The following is a 23,852-nucleotide window of genomic DNA, read 5'->3' as shown; positions in this document are numbered from 1 at the left end:
CCTTCTGACGTAGCACCTTGATGGCTCTCCTCGGTAGCAGGTAGTAAAAGCTCATCCTTAGTATATAAAATACTTAATGAACCAAACAACCACGTCAAATCACCATTTCTTCGTGCTACCAACCTATAGTGTACGTAGCAGTAAGTACTCGTCCAAACATAACTGCCGTTTCATTTGCCTCCCCCTCCAGGCTTTCAAACCCCCACGTCCCTACTCCTAAATCTAGTATTACGTTTAATTCGTTCTCCTCGTCTTTATATCCATCTTCGTTCCGTAGGTTTCCCTTCCACACCATGGGTCGCTTGCCTCTATCTGCCTCCTCATCCTCGTCCACCTTGCTTAGGAGGAGAGGTTACTCATTATATGTTGTGCAAATCTCCCGGTGAGCAAATAGCAGAAACATTGTCTCCTCAAACGCCCCCGACCCATCCTGTTCCAATTGGCATGTGCTTGCTATGATGAAGGAGCTCCTCATCCCCTTCTCCAAGTAAGAAATGCTCTTTGTGTTCCATACCTTCCCTCCTGAGCCCGTGTACGTTGTCGGGTTATTTTGTGTGCTGTAGGTGGTGGTTGTAATGCTGGTGCTGGTAAATCATTAAGCAAATTCCCCTCCCCTTTCGAACGCCGTTCCTGCAAAGTGGCAGCCGACCGTATTCCGAGAGGACAGTCGGCAGTACGCGCCCGTCCTTGTCCATAGAATGTCCAGTAAGGTTCACAATTCGTTATTTTCAGCTTCTCGAAATCGTCGTTCAACGAGGTTGGCTGTTCGGTTCGGTTCGGTTCGGTACGTGCATGTTCATGGTATCCAAGAAGTTGAATGTGCCTTCTTATCGCTTGCTATCCTCCATCCATCCATTGACCTCTGCCTGCCTTCTCATGAGTCCTGATACGCGGCCTTCCACTGAGCGAACCTTTGCGACTCGGTCTCACAAGTATCCTCGCCAGCTTCACCGCAAGCATAGAGGCGCACCGCAAGGTCTCCCTCCTTGTACTCCTGCCCACCCTTCTCCTTACTGTATGAGTTCAAGATGCGCTGGGGCACAAGAGCGAGCTTGGCGAGGATGGTGGGATGCCACTGGACAATGTGTTCCTGTTGTCTCACGTGTTAGCATATTGTCCGTTTTCACCCCCCTGATCAGCAACGCTTTCGCGAGAGCTCGACCCAACTTACCAAGGCATGCTGCTCCGCCTTCTGAAAGTTATAAGTCCTGTAGATGGGATCAAACCAAGTCTCGAGGAAAAACTTGGCCCACTCGCCATTCTTCACCACGAAGCTGCTCGAAGACAGGCCATCCTTGTCCTGCGTCAATACGAAATCAACATCGTGTCCCTTGAGGTGGCTGAACGTCTTGATGATGCTGTCGGGCGGCACGACGGGGTGGTCCTTGATCATCAGCTCCTCCAGCCTCGATGGCTTCATGACGTGCTCCTCGATCTTCAGCTGCGGGTTCATGATGAAGGCGTTCTGATCGAGATACCAGATGTATGACGCATCGGGGAACTCAGTCATGGCATGTCGGACGGCGGGGAGGGTGGCCCACGAGACGGGTGCGCCGCGGAGGTCGTAGTCGGAGGATTTGACGAAGAAGGTGCCGTAGCCTGGATCGGGTGGTGATGATGGTAAGTAAGCTGAAGTCAGGATAGAGACAGCGGGAGCATGCATCTGTCTTTGCATGTCGCTCCCCTTGGCGCAAATTGGGCGGAAATCGAACACATACCGTGCTTCTCGGCATATTTTAACCTGTTTTCCTTGACCATATCTAAATACCCCTTTCCATATTTGCCCTCATTGAACACCGTGACTATCACCACCGGCGGGTTGCCCGACGGCTTGTGGTACGCCGGTGGCGCATGTCGACTACGGCCGCCTCGTTGGAATAGCCAGAGTAGCGTCAGGAATGCCAGGCCGATAAGGACGATGGTTTTCAAACGCTTGCCTCGTATTGTTGGAAGAGCGGACGTCCGAGGCCGAAAAGGCGGCGGGTTCGAAGATTTTCGTGGAGGGTATGCGAAATGCATCGCGGGCAGGTTTGCGACGAGGAACAGACGAGTCCAGACCCTGAAACTATGGTGTCGTAGTACGCGCGGCGCGGCGTCGTCAGCTTCGGCAGAAGATTCCACCCTCGCAGGGACAGAGGGAAACGGAATAGAGCGGTTTGGCGGGCGGTGGGAAGAGGCGACCAGGTGGAAGCTTCCGTCCGCAGAAAGAGGAGTAGGGGGAAAAAAAGATCGACGCCGAAAAGGTCAAACTAGGGGTTCGGCCGTTGGTGATGCGCGCGCGCCTGTTCGCGACGGTCTAACCAGCTTGATTAGGACAAATCGCCCAAACAGGACTTTTGGCTCAACAAGCCTCACACTATCAGTCGAGGTTTAGTTGTCGTCGGCCGGACTTGTTTGAGGAACAATTGTAGATACTGTTGACCAAGGCGGGTATGTCAAGGAGTATCAATCTAGATCGGATCGTATCGTGGCTGGTACCTGACTCTTTTTTTTTTGTCTTACAACGAACCAACACGCTAAAACGGACAAAAGTGAACCAGGTCGGCGTGATAGCGTTCGTTCGGTTGGTCGCGGCTTTTTAATAGCACGTATTGTCGTCAGGATTTAGACATGGACATTTGGTCAAATTGGCTGGCAGCTTTGTGCCCCGAACACAATTCGTACGTATTCCCCTGGGCTCGACGCTGCACAAGATGGGAGACAATAGGCTCGACGGGTGGAGGTGGATATTTATTGGAAAGCCCCCTTTCGAGATCCAAGATCTGGACCTGACTCGACTCGCTGCTTCTTGTTGGATATTTCAGTTTGGGCAGGTTGAAACAACGCAGGAACACCCTCTAAATTACGAGCGGCCTGAAGAAGACCGTTGCCAGGTGTCATCACTGTAATACAAGTAGACGTTGGAGGCGTTAGATGCATCGATAAGGGTCCTTGAGCCCCACTCTGGCACAGGGCAGCCCTCGGTCCAACAAGGTGCTCACTCCCGCCAAGTTGGAATTGAACTGCATCGTCACCTACCTCTTGGTCCCGTCTGGAAGCTGATGACTTCACATTACGCAGGGGGTATCTGGATATCTTATATAAAGTACCTTGTTTCATTGTAACCAACGCTACTTGCTAAAGCAACGCGTGCTTGATTTTTAGTTGCTTCATCAAGTAATAGGACCTCATCCAGTCATCATCTTTAGACAAACCCCCAGGTATCTCAATGGCATGTTCCAATCTCGAAAGACAGCAAACTCCCTTCTCCCATCCGTCCGACGGCATAGTGCACACTCGAAAGCATGCGCCCAAAGACATGTCTGCCCGAAAGCAAGTGGATATCCACCCGAAGGCGTGAGGAGTAGCGAAAGATGGAAAAGGCTCCAAAGAACCCAGTCCAAAAAGGCTCGGATTGGCGCTCCATGCCAGTCCCAAACGAGAAGGAGACAAGACGCCTTCTTCTCAGGGCGACAATGAAGCTCGATCTTTGCACACAGACTAGTTGCCACGACATGGAAGCAGGAGCCAGTGACAACTTAAGAGTGTGCAAGCGGTTTTGGGGGTAGGCTATGGCGACAGCGGACGTGGCGTTGTGGGCGAAGGAACGTGGGATAAACAACAGCAGCTCGGATTGAATACTCGTTTACTTATCTTTCCTCGTCTCGTCGTCCACTGCGTCGTCTTCGTCATCGGCATTTTCATCCTCTTCAATGTCAACAACTCTGTCGCGGGCCTTTTCAAGGACTCTTGCGCTGAAGTGACGGACGAACTTCCATGCTGCCTGCTCCTTTTGTTAGGAAACTGTCTAGTATGTTATCTTGAAAGGGGTATATAAACTTACCACAAGAAATGTGAGAACGCCAATCATCACAAGCATCCAATTGACCGACTCAACTCTGTCTCTGCCCCTGCGACGTCCACCTACTGTACTACGAATGTTGAACCACTGCCACGGCGACATGGCAATAAAAGTCTTCAAGAACCCAAGCAAGCCAAGTGAGAGAAATCCCTTGAGAAAATGGAAAGACCAAGTCGTCGGTTCATCGTCAATCGGGCGCATAGCCTCGACATCTGAGATGACATCGTGAATCGTCTCCACCACGCTTCCCCAAGGGTCGACCCAAAGGTTGATGATGGGGTCGGCAACAAAGCCCAACACAAACACGGCCAAGAAGAACACCACCCCGGTGAGCACCACGCTTCCCGTCGTACTCGTCAACCAGCGGCCCCATCTCAGTCTCTCCAGCCGGTACTCGAATCTGCAGGTAGGACACTGCCAAAAGTTCCGGTCAGACAAAGGCGACGCTTGCCTCCATTGCTGAAGGCAACCCTCGTGGACGTATTTTTGGCTACCTTTGCATCTGCAAGGGCTGATCAACCGGCCCAGCTCCGGATCCTCTGAATAGTATCGAACGCGTGCTCTCGAGGTGAAGCGAGCCGCAAATGACTCGTCAATCTCGGTGGTGGGCTGGACTACTTCCAAGCAGATGCGGCAAGTGCGGGGTTTGTACGCTCGCTGTTTTGGCTGCTGCTGAGAGCTCGGCTTTGATGCTGATGAACCTGATGATGAGCTGTGCGGTGTCTCGTGGGTTGATGATGCTTGCGCGCTGCCGTTTGGATGGCCGTTGGGGTCTGTGCCCGAAGGCCATGACCAATTTGACGGTCCAAAGTCCATGTTTTGCCCTGCAAGGCTGATGATACTTCCAAGAACAGTGCTGCAAAATTCAAAAAGAGGATGATGATATGGTAGAGGTGTACGGGGTGACGGGGTGACGGGGTGACGGGGGATCCGGATTGTTAAATAGCGAGAAGTCCAGAGAACATCTCGGAAAAGGTGGAAGCAGCAATGTGGTCAAATTGCCTTGCCAATTGAACTTAACCACTCGCTCTTAACCCCAGCGTGCCCAGCTCAAGCGTCGGGACAGCACTGCCCGCCGAAGAAAGAGTGGGCATCATCATTTCGTAACATACCTCAACCGGCTTCTGTCACATCTGTGATAGCTTCCACCTTCGTGGCACAGAGTGCGACAGTTCAAAACGCATGTCGCCAGGGTGTTTCTCAAACAGAAAAGTCGAAGAGGAAAATGTGAAAAATATCTGATGGGGTTGCAAAATGTTAAGAGCAAAAGAAACACTGGGGGCTTCTGACCTTTCCCCTTTCGGACTAGGGTAAGTACCGTCACCAGCGACCATGTGTGGGGTTGCAGAGCTACAATACAAGTAGCTCCTACTTGCCGTTGCCTGCCGCGTCTACCAGCAACAGCAGCACAACAGCGACGGGAAGTGCCTGCCTTGAAGCTCAAGTGGTCCGAGCTCTTTCAAGTTGAGTCCAGTTGCTGGCAGTGGTTCCAGCTCCAGTTCGACGCGCAACTTCCCCGTGCCTGGGCCTTGAACAGTGACAGCCTGTGGTGGGAACTCTGGAACCCGCCTCAAGCTTGCAGCCAAACGACAACAGCTCTCTACCTGCCTGCCTGCCTGCCTACCTAGTCAGGTCTGCCACTCCTCCGTCGACAACCAAACATTAAACACTGCATTTCAAAGAGCCAAAGCCCGTCGCAAACCCACCCGCAAAACCACCAGCAGAAAGATTTGGGAATAAAGGAACAAAATGGCGGACAGATACTCCTTCTCCCTTACTACGTTCTCGCCCAGGTAAGCTCCCGTCGTCATAGTCGCTTTGATGTAGTGGTGGTGATGGTGATAGCTGCTAACACTTGCGCAGCGGCAAGCTGGTCCAGATCGGTCAGTCGCCTCGACCCAACCCAACTTCATCTTCCAACTAGCGACCTCACATCCTTGCGCCAATACGATCCCGACCTTATCATGCTGACTGTTTCTTAGAATATGCCCTTAATGCTGTCAACCAGGGTGTAACAGCTCTCGGCATCAAGGGTAAGCTCCCCCTCCCCCACCACATACACCATCACCACCATGGTCACCTCCAGCACTCGTCACCTCCATCGACTACTACACCCTATACTCTTCCGCGCTCGCTTATCAGTTTTCAATACTAACTACTCACCACAGCCACCAACGGTATCGTCCTCGCCACCGAAAAGAAGTCCTCCTCACCCCTCGCCGACCCCTCCTCCCTCTCCAAGATCAGCCTCATCACGCCCAACATTGGCATGGTCTACAGCGGCATGGGCCCCGACTACCGCGTGCTTGTCGACCGCGCGCGCAAGGTTTCGCACACGGGTTACAAGCGCATCTACAACGAGTACCCGCCGACGCGGATATTGGTGCAAGACGTTGCGCGCGTCATGCAAGAGGCCACGCAGTCCGGAGGTGTCCGCCCCTATGGTGTCTCGCTGCTGATCGCCGGCTGGGACGAGGGTATTTTGCCCGAGGACGAGCTGGAGGAGCAAAAGAGCAAGGACGAGATGGTGGCTGACGATGGCGAGACCAAGAAGAAGGCGACGGGCAAGACGGGCGGCATCCTGAAGGGCGGCCCCATGCTGTACCAGGTCGACCCCTCGGGCAGTTATTTCCCTTGGAAGGCGACGGCCATTGGCAAGAACGCCACGACGGCCAAGACCTTTTTGGAGAAGAGGTATACCGAGGGCTTGGAGCTCGAGGATGCGGTGCACATTGCGCTGTTGACGCTGAAGGAGACGATTGAGGGAGAGATGAACGGTGACACCATTGAAATTGGTATGTTATGCGATGGATACGGATGCACTTGTCTTACCGACACAGGATGTGGCTAACATGTTTGCACAGGCATCGTCGGACCACCGGCGGACCACCTCCTTGGCGTCGAGGGTGTCGAGGGAGCAAAGGGCCCCCGCTTCAGGAAACTCTCTCCTCAGGAGATCGAGGATTACCTGACGAACCTATGATGTTGCAAAGCAGGAAGTAGAAGCAGGCAGGTAAATAGGCACATGAGCGTATCTTAATGAATGACCATTACAGCAAGTTCCTTGTGCAATAGAAAGGAGACCCGGGAATAGAGAGCCCTTTCATGACTACCTAGGCAGATCTGGACCATTGGTGAGTAAAACCTCGCGTCCCAACTAGTGTTTGGTAAGAGCAGGCAAAGGTGTTGTGTGTAATGTCAAAAGTGGTATCATTATGCAAGAATCGATGTTTCGCTCTTTCAGCAAAGCAACTAAGCCAACCAGTAATTGCACAACGCCACGCTTTGGTACCCATGACAAAACTCATCAACAGACTTCACATGCGCTTCTCCTGCTCACCAACAATCAAGAAACTCGCCCAAGGGCCTGCCGCGACCGCCTTGATCTCCTTTTTAGTCCCGCCACCTCCATCGTCCAGCGACAAAGGTACTTTCTCCCACTTGGTCACCCATTTAATCTCCTCTCCCAGTCCCAACTGACCACACCAATTTTGCCCAATCACATACACCTCCCCTTGGTCCGTCAGCGCTATTATGTGTTCGGTGCCCACAGCCACGTCCACGATACCATCCACCTCGTTCCCGTCCGTGTCGGTGATTACCACAGGGACCGGACTATCGTTGTAATCGTGCCAATCGCCTTCGGCGGCTCGCCGTTGGTCGAAGAAAAGTGTTCGAAGAGAAGGGGGTAGCTGTCTGGGATCCCCCCAGATGTAGAGGTCGTTGCCGGCTGTCAGGCAGGCGAGCAAAGAGGAGGTAGGGCTGATGGAGAGGTGCCGAACGGGGCCGGTGGGAAGTTGGGAGAGAAGGGGGACGGGGGAGGGGTACTGAGCTGGGCTGTATGGTTTTGGGGTTTGTTTTGTTAGTTTCGAGTGAGGTAGTAGGGAATGCATGAGGCGGAAGGGGGGAAGAGGACACAAGGAAAGAAAACATACCACTCATCGCTAACCTCCCTCCCCAAGCACCCAACAAACCGCTCATCACCCCACGTGTACACCTCCCCTGTCGAAGAGAGGGCCGCGAATCCGGTCGAGTGAGCAAGTAGCTGGACGATGTCGGGAAACCCGGTGTAAGAAACCTCGAGGACCAGGGTTGGTCGAGGAATCACTTCGTGATAAGCATGATAGTGCTCATAGCCACAGGCGAATTGTTCCTTTCGCGAAGGCCTGCAGTCTTTTGGTCTCTCTTCTTTTACCAGCTCATCTTCCCACGACACGTGCTTCGGTTTGTAATGGAACCCTAGGTCTCGGAGGAGGTCTCTGATGGTGGCGTATTCGGTGATCGTGGCTGTTTCGGAATTGTAAACTGTTTTGTCGTTTGTGGTTGGGTCAGTCAGTAGTCAATGGAAATGGGCAATATATCGGTGGTGATCAGGGGATGTTAGGGTACAAAGAGCAACGGGGGACTCTGGGTAGGAGAGGGAATCATCAAATGTATGTACCTGCTACATGTCCGTTGTTTGCCTCGGCGAAGGTTCTGTAGATGTTCTCATCCACGAAGCGTAGGGCGTTGTGGCCTCGTGGGGCGCGGCCTGCTTTTGCGATGAATCTGTTGTTCCTCTTTTGGTAAACTATTAGAATTCATAGATTCCTGGTCAGCGATGTAAAACAATACATGTGGTCGAACGCGTATTATTTCAGACAACACATGTCTCATTGCGGTTCTAGAGATGAAGAAAACTCGTATGTCCGTGCCGTTTGACAGTAGCATATTTCCAGTCATTTCAAGTTGTGAATCACTGACTGATACCAAATTACTTACCAATAGTATGCGAATCAAAGCTTCGAATGGTATGAATGTCTCTGTGGCGAAACACGCAAGTGAATTTCCAAAGGTCATCAGCGTCACCTTGGTATATTTCTTCTTGTTTTGCAAAATGCAGCTGCAACGAGTGGTTGGCTCCGGTTGCATACAACTCCATTGTCCCGTGTGGCTTCATGATTATAAAAAGAAACCAAGACGATCCGAGCAAAAATACGTAGATACAATGTATTGAATCAATAGTGTGATGTTCACGTCAAAGATCGGTTTAAGGAAGTTGGTGAATGAATGGATGCCGATTTCGAAGATGGATTGCGTGGTGGTTGGAAATCATGGACGAGGTCCAAATTCAATGCACGAAGGGATGGATTTCTACCATATGTTTGTTTATGTAACCCCCTCCCATGGCAGTGCTTGTCGAGGGTTCGAGCGAAAGCTCAAGACAATTAGGTAATGTCCATATTGGAGGAGAGTGCAATGGGAGAGATTTGTGCCTGCTCTGCTCTGGCTACCTAGAATATCAAATCAACCTTTCCCACTTCCTGTTGAGGTGGTGAGTTCTTGCCGTCATCAGGGGCATGGGAGCCATCCATTCTTTTGTCGTAAAGTGGAAGTGGAAGGAGCTGCCCACAGCGTCCATTTCTTTCCTTTTCAAGGGTGTTCAAGGGTGGTGGTACGATAATTGCGCCCAACACAGCTGTTCCACTAACAATTAATTAGGGCCTTTGAACACTACGTTCATTTCTCTTTCCTGCCATTCGTTCATTTACACTCAAAACTACCTCTAGTGTTACATTACAACGAACTGGCTTCTCTTCAAAGATCTTACTACACTACGTACTCCTAGTCGATGTGGTAGGACAGAACTTCAAACCTAGGATTCAACTCCGGCCTTGGAAGACAACCTCCAGCATCTTCTTGGACTGTAGGCCTCGTGCATGAGAAACAGGCTCGAAGTCGACTGCGCACGCACGCACCCACTGTGACACAGCTTGAAGCCAGATGCCCAACTTTGCAAAGAACATGTCCACCTTCCAAATATCTCGAGCTCAACCCAACCTCCAACTTCCTCTCCGGTCTGGTCTCGTATCTACCATAGAGGGCTCTAGTTGAAGGTTGCTGGCCTCTAAAGGCCGTTTTGAGTTTTCTTCTATATCTTCTCTTCCTCGGCCTCCTCCTCCTCCACCAGCGACAATATCTTCGGTCTCGGCATCTCCATCCCCACCATTCTTCGTGTTCCTGCAAGGCAGCATATTACATATATATTCACCGAATAGCTATATCTATCATTCTCCATTCGGCATACCCCGATTCTCTAGGCGAAACTTCCACTCCCGCTCTTACGCCTACAAGCAAATTACTACTGTTGATTCCTCGGCCACCATGGATCAGGACCCTAGGAAAGACAATCCAGTCGAGATGGATGTCGATCGCGATGATAGTTCCCAGGACCCAGACGACAACGAGTCATTCAAGAGTGCTCTTGACGAGCCCCTTGACTTGAAGGAACTCTATCAAGATGCCCTAGAGAAGCCATCTGAGGAGCCATCTGAGGAGCTGAACGATCAAGTGTCAACCCCTGCTGCCTTGACCGCGAGGGCTTATCAACTCGAAATGTTCGAAGCAAGCCTCAAGCAGAACATCATCGTGGCTGTATGATATACCTTCTCTTTCATCATACCCTTACCCCTTCTTAGCTCTTCTCTGACCGAGTGATGGTTGCAGATGGACACTGGCAGTGGCAAGACTCAGGTGTAAGTGGTCTAGAATCCACTACGGGATATTCTTGCTAATGGTTAAAAAGTGCCGTACTTCGCATAGCCAGAGAGCTCGAACAAAGTGACAAAGTTCGTCAAAACCTCCCGGCATTTTCTCTTCGGACCAATGTCTAACAGTCTTTTTTCTAGCGAATCTGGTTCCTGACGCCAACGGTCGCCCTGGCTCGCCAACAACACCGAGTTTTGCAATCACAAATACCTTCCGTCAAGGCTATAATGCTCTGTGGCCAGGATGGGGTGGACAGCTGGTCTGAGCAGGCTGTCTGGGATGCCGTCTTGCTCAACGTTCGTATCGTGGTGTCGACATACCAGATCTTGTTCGATGCAAATGCCCACAGCTTCGTCCGCTTGGACTCCTTGAGCTTGATTGTCATCGATGAAGCACACAATTGCAGCGGGAGCCATCCCATTGCCAGACTGATGACCGAGGCGTACCTCCCTGCAAAGAAGGCTGGTCTACCAGTCCCGAGCATCCTCGGTCTTACGGCAAGCCCGCTAAAGTCAAATAACCTCGCTGACATTGAAAAGCTTGAACAAGTCCTTGATGCAGTCTGTAGGACTCCTACGATACATCGAGAAGAGCTTCTTGCACACGTGAACCGCCCGGAGATGCTCGTTGTTTCATACGGCGACTCTGGTACCGATCCAACACCAACCGATCTCATGACAAGATTCCTAGAAGCATACCACAGGCTTGATATAAGCAAGGACCCAGATGTCTTGTTGCTCAAAGCACAACGCACCGAACGGGCTAGGGAGAAGCTTCGTCAGATGATTACCAAGAAGGACACGCTCGCCCAGAAAGAATTGAGAGGGGTTTACAACAGGGCCCTCCTTGTGCGTCGGGAAATTGGGCCATGGGCGGCAGACTATTACCTCACAAGGACAGTTTCGCATATGTTGGCCGAACTGGAGCGCGGGGAACCTCCGGCCCAACACCGGTACATAGGCGAGGCATTACGATCTATCCCCATTCCGGCTATTTCAAAAGAGCCCATCCAGCTCTCCCCAAAAGTCCAGACTTTGCTCAAAGTCCTTGCTTCCCATCAACAGGACCCGGTTGGTATTGTTTTTGTCAAGGAGAGGGTAATGGTCAGCATTGTGACGCATATCATATCCACCCATCCGCTCACCAAGGACCGTTACCGCACTGCTTCCATGATTGGCACCGCTAGTGTGCCAGGAAAGGCGAGGAATCACATGGACATGACAAAAAAGGAGGACATGACATCCCTCGAAGGATTTCGCCTAGGCCGCTTCAATCTACTTGTCGCAACGAGTGTCCTCGAGGAGGGCATCGACGTTCCCATTTGCAACCTCGTCATTTGTTTTGACGAACCATCAAACATCAAATCCTTTATTCAGCGTCGCGGAAGGGCAAGAGAGGTAAGCTCCACTCTCTATCTAATGGTTCAAAACGCCTCTAGCGAGTCCGCAACGGACTGGCATAATCTGGAACGGCTGATGAAAGAGAGGTACGAGGACGAGATGCGTCAAAACGCAGAACTCGAGTTGCTCGATGATCCGAGAATTGGCAGTTATCCGGTTCTGGAAGTCGAGAGTACTGGCGCTCGCATGACTATCAGAGATGCCAGATCCCATCTCAATCACTTTTGCGCAAAGGTCTCGTCAAGATCCCGATATCTTCAGAAGGAACCGTACTTCGTCATTCGTCAAGTCAATCCGGACCCAGCATCACCTGGTCGACGAACATTGCTCCAGGCAACTGTTCATCTGCCAGCATCTCTTGCTCCTGATTTACGTCGCCACGAAAGTCTTTGGACTTGGACGTCGGAGAAGCTTGCAATCATGGATGCCTCATTTCAGGCATATAAAGCTCTTTACAACGCAGGATTAGTCAATGAGAATTTGCTGCCTACAAAGGTATCTGACTTCCTGGCCGACCTTGGGGACGACCCGGGTCATATTTGGGTCAAGACACAGTTCGACCCCTGGCCAGAGGTAGCTTATGCCTGGCAAGAGAGTTCGTCCCTATACAGTCGTCGCCTGACAGTTCTGGTTCCAGGTGTAGAAAACCCCCTCGAATTCGAATTTATACTGCCCGTGCCAGTTCCTTACATGGCACCTTTAAAGCTGTGGTGGAATGCCACTTCTGCTTTAACGCTCATCACCAGTCCAGAGATGCAGGAATTCCGCAAACAAGAAGGAACCAGTGCTGGGCCAGACCATTCATATGCTTTGCTCGCCATGGCTTTTGCACATCGATTCCCAATCCAGGGCAGGCAATATCCGATTCGTCTTGTATCAACCCGAAGGAAACTTGACGTCGACGGAATTGCAGCTCTCGAGTTTGACCCTCGACTGTATGAAAGCTCCCCTCAGCCTCCCCTTGTGAGGCTCGTAGACGGGAGGAACATGCCCTATTTCGTCACCAAGATCTTGCCCTCCAAGCCACCGGTCGAACTCATATCCAAGCCGAGTACAGATCATGCAGACCTTCCAGAGAACGTTCCTTACGTGGTTTGCAAGCCCATTGGCAAAGCCGTGGGTCAGTTCATTCCACTTGATGCAGCTCAAGACCAGGACAGTTGGACTCCGAAGAATGGAAAGCTGTACCGAAAGGTCCTTCCCTCCACACAGATTCGGATGGATAACTTCCCGGCCGTGTTTGCTCAGGTGGGCGCGGTCATCCCAGCTTTCACAAGGGCAGTGGAAATGAGTTTAGTGGCCGCGGACCTGATGTACAATCGTCTGGGTTGTTTGCAACTTGATAACTTGCCTCTCATTACGACCGCACTCATCAGCAGTGGGTCTCGAGGCCCGACCAACTACGAAAGATTGGAGTTTATCGGCGATACAATCTTAAAGTTCTGCGCCTGCCTCACTGCTTCGGCATTATGTAAGTGCTTCTCACAACACCTCTCACGGCAGCTGCTCACCATAGCATAGTTCCAAACCACCATGAACGGTTACTTTCCCAATGGAAAGACAAGCTTGTGAACAACGTGCGACTCTGTCGGGCATCTCGCGATTTTGGCCTTGACGAGTACATCATCAACTCTGCGGCCTCGAAGAAGTGGCGGCCCAAGTTTGTCGAAGATTATATGGATGAGATGAAGTCCCCGATATCGGCAGAAACCCGGCAGATGAGCTCCAAGATGGTAGCCGATGTTGTCGAGTCCCTCATCGGCGCCGCATACATGTGTGGGGGCATGTCAAAGGCACTCGAGTGCGTCGCCCTCCTTCTCCCCACTCCCAAGTCCAGCCAGTTCAAGTGGCAGGAAATCGAGCTTAGTCGTACCCAGCTTTTTGAGTTTGCTCCCAAGGATGCCATCCTTTCCAAGCAATTAGAGCCTCTAGAAAAGGCCATGGACTACACGTTTAACAAAAAGTCACTCCTAATCGAGGCCATGACGCACCCGTCCTGCGCTGGTCTCGGTACCAACGAATCCTGCTACGAACGTCTCGAGTTCCTCGGCGACGCCATCCTCGACGTCATCGTCGTCAAGCGTCTCATGGCCGAGACAGGCCCCAACGAGCTCGCGCACAATGACATGCACGAGCACCTCTCCTCCGTCGTCACCGCCGACATCATGGCTTTCCTGGCCATGGAATGGGTCATCATGCAGACGGACATCAACGAGATCGACCCTACTAATCTGGACGCCCTCGGCCTCCTTCCCTCATCCCAAAGCAGGATAACACCTGCGAGCCTGGTTTCCAACAAGGAGGATTGGCCCTTTTGGCGATTCATGCGCCACAACTCGCCACAGGTCGGAGCCACCCAGACCGCCACCATAGAACGCTACCTCACCCTCAGAGACGAGATTCGCGATGCGATCTGGAAGCACAACACGCTGCCGTGGGCCCTGCTGGCGCGCATGGGCCCCCAGAAGTTCTACTCAGACATTGTCGAATCGCTCATTGGAGCCGTGTGGGTCGACTCCGGCTCGTGGAAAGCATGCGAGGACGTGCTGACCCAAATGGGCCTCTTGCCTCTGCTGGATCACTTACTCGAGACAAAGGCGCATGTGATGCATCCCAATGTCGAACTGCAGATCCTGGCGCCCCCGAACAAGCGGGCGACGCGCACCGAGTTTGTGATCATCTCTAACAAGAGAGGTATCATCAGCTCCGGGACGGAGTTTCTGGATGAGCCGAGTGCCGTTGACGATGGGCTGGTGTCGGTGGAGCCATATGACGATACTCCGGAACATGACGAGGTGTTTTCTTGCAAGCTCTTTGTTGGAGGGAAGCAGGTGGCTGACGTGACGGGAGCGGCGACGAAGGAGGAGGCCAGGGTAAGGGCGGCGGAGAAGGGGTGCTTGGTGATCAAGGCGGAAAGGAAGGTATGGAACGAAGCGAAAGCTGCTGCTAAAGAGGATAAGGGGCATAACACGGAGAATGGAGACGCCAACGCGGATAATGGGCAGAGCGGGGAAAAGGAAGAGGTCCCTGATTGCCGTGATGCGGATGGGGATACAGTCATGAACTAGAAGAGTCAAGGGACAGTCTCTACTCCGGTCATGGACAGGAAGACGGATGAAGAGATGGTGACGACTCAGTGTATATCGGTAAATCTTTCGCTGAGGTAGGTTGCCCTGGGTCTATCTGCGTTCTGGATAGGTATTTCTGTAGCAGTTTGGATTACCCTGACCTTCAAAGTCTTTGGATAGCGGATACCTTAGCTATAGAAAGACACCTTGGCTTTTTTTTTTCTTTTTTTTTCTCCTCTTATGTAGAGGCGCGGTTTTTATAGTCTTTGTAGCAGTTCATAGGTGGCGATCAAGACACGTCACTTAAAGCCTGAGAGAAAGAGTTGGGTCAGACATGTAACTTCATTTTCGTCCGACCTCGACGATTACAAGGATACCGACATGTTACCAGCTTTCCATTATTTCCCGATAGCAAATGCCTCCAGTCCTTCTTCTACCATGACGTAACTACCTGACAACCTAACCATGGACAGATTTGAAATAGACACACCACGCTCCCATAACGACCATATACAATTTATCATGTCACACACATCCCCCATCCCACACATCCTTACAAGGACTCTACTCACTTCTTCTTAGCAGGCCTTCCCCTTCCCCTTGCAGCCGGCTTTTTCGCTCCAACATCCTCATCATCCTCGTCATCATCTACAATATCCTCATCCTTGGCCTTCGCCGCCGCCTTCTTCTTGCCAGCAGCAGCGGTACTTTTCTTAGCGGCAGCCTTCTTCGCTTTGGGCTGTTTAATATACTTATCCTTGGTGATATCCACATCTTCGTCTTCGTCAACTTCCGCGGCATCATCAATAAGGCCGGCGTCATCGCCCTCGAAGTCTTCCTCGATGGCTTCCTCCAGGTCGGGCACCTCCTTGGCGAGTTTCTTGGGGGCGAGGACGCTGCTGGCTTTGATGAAGGGGACGGGGTGGGAGGCTGCGTTGTACCTGTGGAAGGGAGGGATGGTTAGTAAAATGAGGTGGGTGGTAAAATGGGGGGAGGGAAAAGAAACTCACATCCTCGTAAAAGCAGCCTTAGTCTGCGTCTCAATATTGACCGTCTCCTCCGCCATATGACCCAATCCCAACTCCTTGATCGAGTCAAAGTCTTCTCTCGTCAGGTAGTAGCTATCCATCAGATCGATGACTTCGGGCACGCAATCCTTGCCCTCCACCTCGAGGCGCTTGACGAGCTTGTCCCACAGCACAGGCATGTACTGCTGGCGAATTTCTTGGGCGTCGCCCGAGGACTTGAGGCGCATGTGGGCGTGGATCTCGCGGTTGAAGCGGTTGAGCTTGCCGTACTTGCTGTTGTTGCCGAGCCAGGAAGTGAACTGGGCCTGTCCGACGAATTGGCCGGCGATAAGACTTGAGGGACGGACAGTACTGAAGACGGCGTGTGTGGGCATCAAACTCCATTGTTGCTGGGGGCCATGAATCATGCGGTCTACTAGATCACCATCGCTGATGCTTTCAGCTGCTTCGTCGACGAGTTCGAGGTACTTAAGGTTTTGTTCCCTTGGAGTGTAGCCCTTTTGGTTCAGGACCATGGGCCTGGAACGGAGGTAGTTCTCCTGGATCATGAGATAGGAGAATTCGTGATCGTTAAAGTAGAGGTCGATCTTGTCATTCAGAGTTGCCGTGCTGGAAGGGGCGAACATGCCACCGCCGATCAGCTTCTGGCAAATATCCCAAGGCTTGAGGATGACGTGCTTTTCCCAGGCCTTGCTCATTTGCTTGCTTTGATCAAAATCCATGGTGGTCTGATCCAGCTTCGCTGTAGAGATCATGTTGATGATCTGCCGAATGTCCCTACCGCTACCTTCGATGAGAGCATTGACGACCGGTGGCGGGATCTTGAGACCTTCTCTGTGGCAGATGGTCATGATACGCGAGCGGATCTGGTCGACCGTGGGACGCTGAAACTTGATGTCAAAGGCGACATGATCGAAAGGCTTCATCTTTGGCAATCTGCGCTCGTTGCAAATCAAGATGAGCGGCACCTCGGTCTTCTTGCAGAATTTGGCCATAGTACCGACACCTCCGCGATCACCAGCGGACATACCGTCGACCTCGTCCATGACGAGAACAATCTTCTTCTTGCGGGCATCAGCATGCTTACCATCTCCACCAAAGAAACCTAGAAGAGATGTGTTGGTCATGACCTCACTAACACCGCTCTCGATGAGTTTCTTGCTGCGAGTGTCACTGGCGTTGCTCTCGATCACGTCGTAGCCTTCCATCTTGGCAGCAAGATGCGCCGCAGTTGTCTTGCCGATACCAGGAGGACCGGAGATGATAATAGCACGGTATCCACCTGAACCATCGGCGCCTCTCTTTTGGAAGTTGTACTTTCTAGACTTGGGCCAGTTTTTAAGCCAGTTCTGTATCTTCTCCACGTTGGCTTTGTTGCCGCAGATCTGGTTCATCGCCGTGGGGGCATACTTTGTTGTCCAGAGCTGTGACGACGGTGGGGGCAGAGCAGCAGGGACGGGACCAGAAACACCGCGAGCAGCAGCGGCCTTCTTGGCCTCTTTCTCAGCCGCCAGTCGCAGAGCCTTCTCTTCGCGATCTAGCCTCTCGGCCTCTTCACGCACCTTCTTCTCTTCCTCCTCCCGCTTCTGCTTGGCCTTCTCCGCCCCCTTTCCGGTGCCACCACCGGCGGGCATCGTCCTGATGAGGTAAAACAAGCCCTCCTCATCAATGGTCTTGATCCCATGCTCTTTGATCTTCCTCAGCTTGCTGGGTCCTGCATCGTCGCCGAGAACGACGAAATCGGTTTTGCTGGATGGCGCTCCTGTGACCTTGCCACCATAGCGCTTGACGAGTGCTTGGGCTTCCTCACGCGCGATAGTCTTGAGCAGGCCGGTGAACACAAAGGTCTTACCCGCCAGACAATCAATTTCACCTTCAGGAATGTCGGCAGTGCCCGCCATGGGGGGTGGACCCGCATTGCCAGCTCCGGCGGCCTTGGTCTTCCAGTCAAACTTGACGTTGGGGTCTTTGGGAGGAGCATCTGGTGCTTCAATTGTGGGAATATTGTCGAGGATCTTCTTGACGTCCTCGGGTTCTTCAACCGCCGCATCCTTCTTTGCCCTTGGCGCACGGGGCTTAGCGGGGGCTCCCTTCTTCTTCGCTGGCTTGACTTCTTCTTCCTCTTCGTCTTCCTCGTCACTTATAACAACCGAGGATTTCCGCTTCCCTGCCGTAGTAGTTGTAGATTTCTTGTTCGGCTTGCTGGGTCCAGGCTTGACGTCTTCGTCGTCAGACTCGGCTACGGCTGCTGTTTTGGCGCGAGATGCCATTCGCTTGGGCTTGGGGAGGAGCTCCTCGTCACTGTCCTCCTCGGCATAGTCGTCGTCCTTTTTCCTCTTGCTGCCACCCTTGAATTCCGCCGCAAATATGTCCTCTCCAGCATCGTGCTCATCATCCATGTAGGCATCGCCATCGTCATCCTTGTCGTAACTCTTGTAGGCCGTCGTGGGTTTCTTCGTAGTCGAGGTCTTCTTTGTAGTAGTCTTGGGAGGCTCTGGTGCTTTGGCAGCGGGGGTGGCTTTCTTCCGCGGGCTTGTTCGAAGCGCTACTTTTGGTTCTTCTGGCTCGGGTTTTGCGGGTGTCTTTTTCGGTGTTGACTGGGACGCAGCAGCAGTTTTTGTTTTTGAGGTTGCAAAGTACTTGGCAGCATCGGTTTCAACTCCTTTTACGGGTTCCCTAGATAGTCTGTCAGCAGGAATAGGATGACATGGAACTGAGAGGTGTTTCATAAACACTTACGCTACTTTCTTCTTTGGCGCAGCCTTGGTTGGCTTTTTGACTCTACACATGCTGGTTAGATGCTAGTTCTGAGAAGAGATGCTTTTCACTAAGCTTACTCAACAACCTCGTCATCTTCGCTGTCCTCAACAACCTTTCTTGGCCCTGCGACAAGATTGTTAATATAACGTGATAAGCTTGTGATGGCGATCATGGTTCAAGCTTACTACCCCGGGTCTTCTTCTCCTCTTCCTTCTTGGGTGCTGGTGTTGCCGGCTTAGCAGGCGGCGCGCCACCTTTTGGACCAAAAAACGAGCGAATGTCGGCAGGCATGATGGAGTATGTGAGAAGAAATCACTGGATACAAAATGATAAATTGAATGTGTCAAAAGGTTGGGAAGATGTAACAATCAGATGACACCAGCAAGCATCTTCTTATAGTGGCGGAGTTGGGAAGTAGGGACTTTTGTTCTTGGTGTCTGAGTTGTCCAGGCAGCTGTCCTTCTGCCTAACAAGTGTTGTTGAACAAAAGGCCTAGAAGGGTAAAGAGCTAACGGGTCGACTCTTGTCCCTTGTAAAGACGGAAGTAACAATTGAATGATGAGTGAGACGCGAAGGTGAAGTGGATGACGCGAGTCTGTGTCCGGGCTCTGCTCCCCTGTCGCGACTGGTGGGGCCTTGTCCTACAAGAATTCGCCAACTTGCTGCCTTGAGCTACGCCCACGCAGCTGTATTTCTTGTGAGGAGTCAATGAATGAGTCCCAGGTCCCGCTTGTCTGCTGTGTCCGGCAGATTCCATGTCGCGGCCGGCACCCGACACTTTTTGGTGGGTCACAATTTTTGGAAGTGCCGTCCGTGCCCCGTCCGCGCCCGCAGCACCTTCCATTGCAGGTAGTCGCTCTGCCCGGTCCCCGTCTCTGTGCGCGCGCTGCTTCGGGGAATCCGTATCAATCGTCGTCGGCGACCGGCATCCAATTGGACCCTCCCTCCGTCCTCCGTCCACCACTCGTCCCCTCCCCGGTCCGGTCCACACCCAAACCTTCAACACAATGAAGCACAACGCTTCCTCGGCGCTCCTCAGCGCCTTCCAGGGCCTTAGGATATCCTCGTCGGCGACTCCCTTCCGTGCCGCGTCGCTCGCAACCTCTGCCGTCCGTCGCCCCATTGCGCCGACCCCCGTTTCCGTCGCCTCCCATGTCCGCCTATTCTCTGCGACCGCCATCCAGGCTGGTTCGTGGCTCGAGCCCAACCTCAACAGAAAGAAGAAGATGATGAAGGGAAGGCCCAGAGTGCCGACGGGTGGTTCGACCAAAGGAACAACAGTGGTTTGGGGAGATTACGGCCTGCGCATGCGCGATCACCACCGCAGAATTAGCGCCCAACAGCTCAAGCTCGCCGAGGACACCATCAAGCAGAGGTTGCGTGGTCAGAAGTACCGCCTGTACAAGCGCGTTGCTTGTAACGTCGGTGTGTACGTCAGCGGTAACGAGGTGAGCAGCTGAACAACCCACAGCCCGGGAAGGCCGGATGCCGACTGTTAGCGGACATGAGGCTCACATGCATTTCCGGTGTAGATGCGTATGGGTAAGGGTAAGGGTTCGTTCGACCACTGGGCGACCAGAGTTGCCGTCAACCAGATTATCTTCGAGATCAGGGGGCAATTGCACGAACAGGTCATCCGTGATGCCTTCCGTTTGGCCGGACACAAGCTTCCAGGTAATAACAGCACATGCTGGCCCAAAATCTTTGCGAGGTTGAGAAGAGTAGAAAACTGACAAGTCATAGGTCTGTACGAGTTTGTGAAGAAGGGTGACCCACCAGTGGTTGGCATCACCAAGTTGGAGGATGGCCTCACGGTGGAGGACCTCAAGAACCCAAGGAAGAAGTTGTTGATGCCAGAGATTACCCAGAGTGCTGCGAGCACATCAAGCACTGCTGCTCCTCCTTCGTAGAGGTGGAGAACCCTGAGCCTATTCTAATTGTAACACTATGTAGAACAACAGAAGGGCCAATGTGCAAAAGAGTGTTGCCATGGCCATTTCATGATTATTATGACGACGTAACAAGCATCACCACTTTGATTTCAATGCTCTGAGAATGTGTCCGTAAGCTACTACCAGTTTACCTGGATGGGCCAGAGCACCACATCGAGTCAACAAGCAATGCTGGCTTCCTAGATATACCCTTTCAACCATGCCATGAAATGGGCCCTATACTAGATGTCGGTTCATGGAAGATCCAATATCCAGCATCGGACGTTGCAAAACTCAAAGAGATTCAAGATAGCTGCCTAGAATACTGATGGCGAAAGTGGGCAACTGTCTACCCCAGGGCCTGTATAAGCGGGTGATATGGTCCGTGCGGCCATCCCCCGTCATCTGTTAATTGATTTTCTGGACGGCGCGTCAACTCGACGCGTCTCCCATGCACCTCCAATCCAGCATTTCTTTCCCCTTCCGTTGTCAACCCATTTTCCTCTCCACAATATCACCACACCACGATGGCGCTTATTGTTGACAAGCACAGGCCGAGGTCTCTCGATGCCCTCACCTATCATACCGAATTGTCGGAGAGGTTACGGTCACTTGTAAGTAGACCCTCTTGTTCCCCTCGTGCAAAAGAAGCTCCCCGCTGATGACACTCCTAGGCGCAAAGCGGTGACTTTCCCCACCTCCTCGTCTACGGTCCTTCCGGCGCAGGAAAGAAGACGCGAATTGTTGCTACCCTCAAGGAGTTGTACGGCCCAGGTGTAGAGAAGATCAAGATCGACGCCCGTGTTTTCCAAACCAGCAGCAACCGCAAGCTCGAGTTCAACATTGTCGCATCAGTGTACCACCTCGAAATCACCCCGTCCGATGTCGGAAACTACGACCGAGTAGTGGTCCAGGACCTCCTCAAGGAGGTGGCGCAAACACAACAAGTAGATCTGTCGGCGAAGCAGAGGTTCAAGGTGGTGGTCATCAACGAGGCCGACCACCTCACCAGAGACGCCCAGGCCGCCCTCCGTCGGACCATGGAGAAATACTCGCCCAACCTGCGCCTCATCCTCCTCGCCAATTCGACAGCCAACATTATCGCACCCATCCGATCGCGATGCCTGCTGGTGCGGGTAGCGGCTCCGACACACAAAGAGATCTGTGACGTCCTTGCTTCATCGGCGAAGAAGGAGGGTTGGCCGATTGTCAAGGGTCTACACCAGAGGATCGCTGAGGAAAGCGGAAGGAATCTTCGCAGAGCGCTGTTGATGTACGAGGCGGTATATGCGCAAAAGTAAGCAGTACACCCTAACCCGAAGGCCTGTCACGCCTTGCAGTTGCTAACAACAAACGCCGCCATAGTGAGAAAGTCACAGATAGTACGCCCATACCACCCCCGGACTGGGAGGCTCTCATCGGGCAAATCGCCAAGGAGATTATGGAGGAGCATACGCCAGCACGCATCCTCCAAGTCCGAGCGAAGCTTTACGACCTTTTGACGCACTGTATCCCCGCGACGATCATCCTGAAGACGCTCACATTCAAACTGATCCCCCTGATCGACGACGCACTGAAAGCGGATGTAATCTACTGGTCGGCCTTCTATGAACATCGCATCAGGACGGGTACCAAGGTGATTTTCCATCTGGAGGCGTTTGTGGCCAAGTTTATGAGGATATTCGAGATGTATCTGATGAGCATGGACTTGTGATTTGGGGTCTCTGTTTCCGTTTCAAAATGGGCATTTTGGCGTTTGGGGAAGGCAGGGGGGGGGCATTGGCGTCGTGTAACCAGCTCGAATTAGTGGGATTTATTTGGCGAATTATGACGGTTCTTGCACACCCACAAGTGTCAGGCAATAACAGGGACTTTACTCTGGTCAAGTGTAGTGTATTGAAGTGTACATTGTAAGCTCAAGTGTCAAAGTTGTTGTAGATAGTTTACACCATGTGTTTGATTCATGGACGGGCGGTCTCGTGGGCTAAAAGCCGTCGTCATATTGCTTGTCTTGGTTTGTGGCTCTAAGGGTGGGTGACTTTAGGGGTGAATCCTGTTGACCACTTAGCCACCTCATCCAATTCTTCCAAAACCTAATAGGGAAGTCGAAATTGGACATTCGGAAGAGAGGGAGGAAGGTATGTATTCAGGAGGCGGGTTATATCTAGACTACCCCCCTTCCCTATATCTAGACTACTTAACCGTATTAAGCACACATTTCACATAAAATCGATAAATCCCATATTTCGTGACTTTTCAACCGCCAAGCCACCAGAACCCTCCCCACACCCCCATAATCGACTGCCGGGACTAGCCCGGCATTTCAAACAGCGCTATAATACACTACAGTTATAATATAACTCGCCCTATAAAATACCCTATAAATCTACGGTCGCCAACGTATATATCAATAAAATCAATCCTACACTACACTTTACACTCAATTACACTCAATTACCTATACTAATATATATTTAAACCAACTTTACAAATTACCCTATAAAGCACCCTACTTACAACCATAGCTACACTCTCCCCCCCACCTCCACCCCCCGACGAAGACGACGACTATATACTCAATACCCTTATCGCCGCCAATAAGACTACTAATAATAATTTTATTAAGCAAATATTCAAAAACCGACCGAGGCTATATAATCCTCAAACTACTATACCGATCGAATAGTTATTCGAAGACTAAGATATAACAAAGTACTTCCTTTAAATCTTTACCTAAGACAATAGCTTCGCTGTTACAGTTATTTCCTCTAATAACCGCCGTATTTATCTTGTATATACTAAGTTCGGGAAGTTTAAACTAATAGGTACTAAAATAAAGAAGACTAATATAATAAAATATAACTATCCTTTTAAAATGGTTATTAAATTAAAAAAAATTCCTATCTCTCTAAAATTTACTAACCTGTCAGGAACGTAGGCGAAAGGTAGGCTGAGGTGACTACGGTCGTGGCTATACGTAGGGGACAGTAAGTTAGGGGTTAATCCAAAGATGTATTAATAGCTACCGACTATAATAAATTATGCTTCGTTAAACCTCTTTTATACTTATATAAACTCTATTTATCCGCTAATAAGCATTATAGAGCTTCGTATTAATTTAGCGCCTTAGCACAGTACCGGATTATTCTTCCTACGAACCCAACCTAATATAGGTATTATCGTTAGTAATCCTACACATTAATTAACGAAGGGGAGTAGCAGCCGTTGAGGTGCTTCTATATACAAGCTTTTAGCCTCTTAATACGACCCCCCCCCTTATAGGTTCCATCCTCAGA

At 51.6% G+C, this 23,852-nt stretch overlaps 8 protein-coding genes across 8 annotated transcripts; 4 read left to right on the top strand and 4 right to left on the bottom strand.

The window, feature by feature from the left end:
• Positions 1 to 42: 42 nt before the first annotated feature.
• On the bottom strand, positions 43 to 2,836 carry NCU06762 (alpha-1,6-mannosyltransferase subunit). Its single transcript, XM_958441.2, has 3 exons — positions 1,719 to 2,836; positions 1,172 to 1,599; positions 43 to 1,090 (listed from the first exon to the last, which is right to left on the bottom strand). Exons 1-3 carry the CDS (start codon positions 2,017 to 2,019, stop codon positions 875 to 877), a joined length of 945 nt encoding a protein of 314 aa, XP_963534.2. The 5' UTR covers positions 2,020 to 2,836; the 3' UTR covers positions 43 to 874.
• Positions 2,837 to 3,037: 201 nt separating this feature from the next.
• On the bottom strand, positions 3,038 to 5,054 carry NCU06763 (hypothetical protein). Its single transcript, XM_958442.2, has 2 exons — positions 3,824 to 5,054; positions 3,038 to 3,763 (listed from the first exon to the last, which is right to left on the bottom strand). The coding sequence occupies exons 1-2, from the start codon at positions 4,655 to 4,657 to the stop codon at positions 3,626 to 3,628; spliced, it is 972 nt and encodes a 323-aa protein (XP_963535.1). The 5' UTR covers positions 4,658 to 5,054; the 3' UTR covers positions 3,038 to 3,625.
• Positions 5,055 to 5,255: 201 nt separating this feature from the next.
• On the top strand, positions 5,256 to 6,967 carry pca-2 (proteasome catalytic alpha-2). The gene is made up of 5 exons (XM_958443.2): positions 5,256 to 5,634; positions 5,705 to 5,724; positions 5,824 to 5,874; positions 6,010 to 6,636; positions 6,706 to 6,967. Exons 1-5 carry the CDS (start codon positions 5,591 to 5,593, stop codon positions 6,822 to 6,824), a joined length of 861 nt encoding a protein of 286 aa, XP_963536.2. The 5' UTR covers positions 5,256 to 5,590; the 3' UTR covers positions 6,825 to 6,967.
• Positions 6,968 to 6,994: 27 nt separating this feature from the next.
• Positions 6,995 to 9,063, bottom strand: NCU06765 (hypothetical protein). Its single transcript, XM_958444.2, has 4 exons — positions 8,603 to 9,063; positions 8,283 to 8,411; positions 7,777 to 8,146; positions 6,995 to 7,678 (listed from the first exon to the last, which is right to left on the bottom strand). The coding sequence occupies exons 1-4, from the start codon at positions 8,778 to 8,780 to the stop codon at positions 7,159 to 7,161; spliced, it is 1,197 nt and encodes a 398-aa protein (XP_963537.2). The 5' UTR covers positions 8,781 to 9,063; the 3' UTR covers positions 6,995 to 7,158.
• Positions 9,064 to 9,415: 352 nt separating this feature from the next.
• On the top strand, positions 9,416 to 15,145 carry dcl-2 (dicer-like-2). Its single transcript, XM_958445.3, has 4 exons — positions 9,416 to 10,255; positions 10,407 to 10,449; positions 10,510 to 13,240; positions 13,291 to 15,145. The coding sequence occupies exons 3-4, from the start codon at positions 10,597 to 10,599 to the stop codon at positions 14,835 to 14,837; spliced, it is 4,191 nt and encodes a 1,396-aa protein (XP_963538.3). The 5' UTR covers positions 9,416 to 10,255; positions 10,407 to 10,449; positions 10,510 to 10,596; the 3' UTR covers positions 14,838 to 15,145.
• Positions 15,146 to 15,190: 45 nt separating this feature from the next.
• NCU06767 (replication factor C subunit 1) lies at positions 15,191 to 19,197 on the bottom strand. Its single transcript, XM_958446.3, has 5 exons — positions 18,811 to 19,197; positions 18,703 to 18,748; positions 18,605 to 18,646; positions 15,848 to 18,541; positions 15,191 to 15,778 (listed from the first exon to the last, which is right to left on the bottom strand). The coding sequence occupies exons 1-5, from the start codon at positions 18,914 to 18,916 to the stop codon at positions 15,406 to 15,408; spliced, it is 3,261 nt and encodes a 1,086-aa protein (XP_963539.2). The 5' UTR covers positions 18,917 to 19,197; the 3' UTR covers positions 15,191 to 15,405.
• Positions 19,198 to 19,396: 199 nt separating this feature from the next.
• Positions 19,397 to 20,670, top strand: NCU06768 (mitochondrial 54S ribosomal protein YmL47). Its single transcript, XM_958447.3, has 3 exons — positions 19,397 to 20,073; positions 20,158 to 20,299; positions 20,369 to 20,670. Exons 1-3 carry the CDS (start codon positions 19,633 to 19,635, stop codon positions 20,533 to 20,535), a joined length of 750 nt encoding a protein of 249 aa, XP_963540.2. The 5' UTR covers positions 19,397 to 19,632; the 3' UTR covers positions 20,536 to 20,670.
• A 337-nt stretch (positions 20,671 to 21,007) lies between these two features.
• Positions 21,008 to 22,477, top strand: NCU06769 (activator 1 38 kDa subunit). The gene is made up of 3 exons (XM_958448.2): positions 21,008 to 21,170; positions 21,231 to 21,853; positions 21,922 to 22,477. The coding sequence occupies exons 1-3, from the start codon at positions 21,084 to 21,086 to the stop codon at positions 22,268 to 22,270; spliced, it is 1,059 nt and encodes a 352-aa protein (XP_963541.1). The 5' UTR covers positions 21,008 to 21,083; the 3' UTR covers positions 22,271 to 22,477.
• Positions 22,478 to 23,852: the final 1,375 nt, after the last annotated feature.

Source organism: Neurospora crassa, linkage group II (assembly GCF_000182925.2).
Source record: "Neurospora crassa OR74A linkage group II, whole genome shotgun sequence".
Classification (NCBI taxonomy): domain Eukaryota; kingdom Fungi; phylum Ascomycota; class Sordariomycetes; order Sordariales; family Sordariaceae; genus Neurospora; species Neurospora crassa.
Note: the sequence above shows the minus strand (reverse complement) of the source record. Positions and strands in the feature narration are given on the sequence as shown.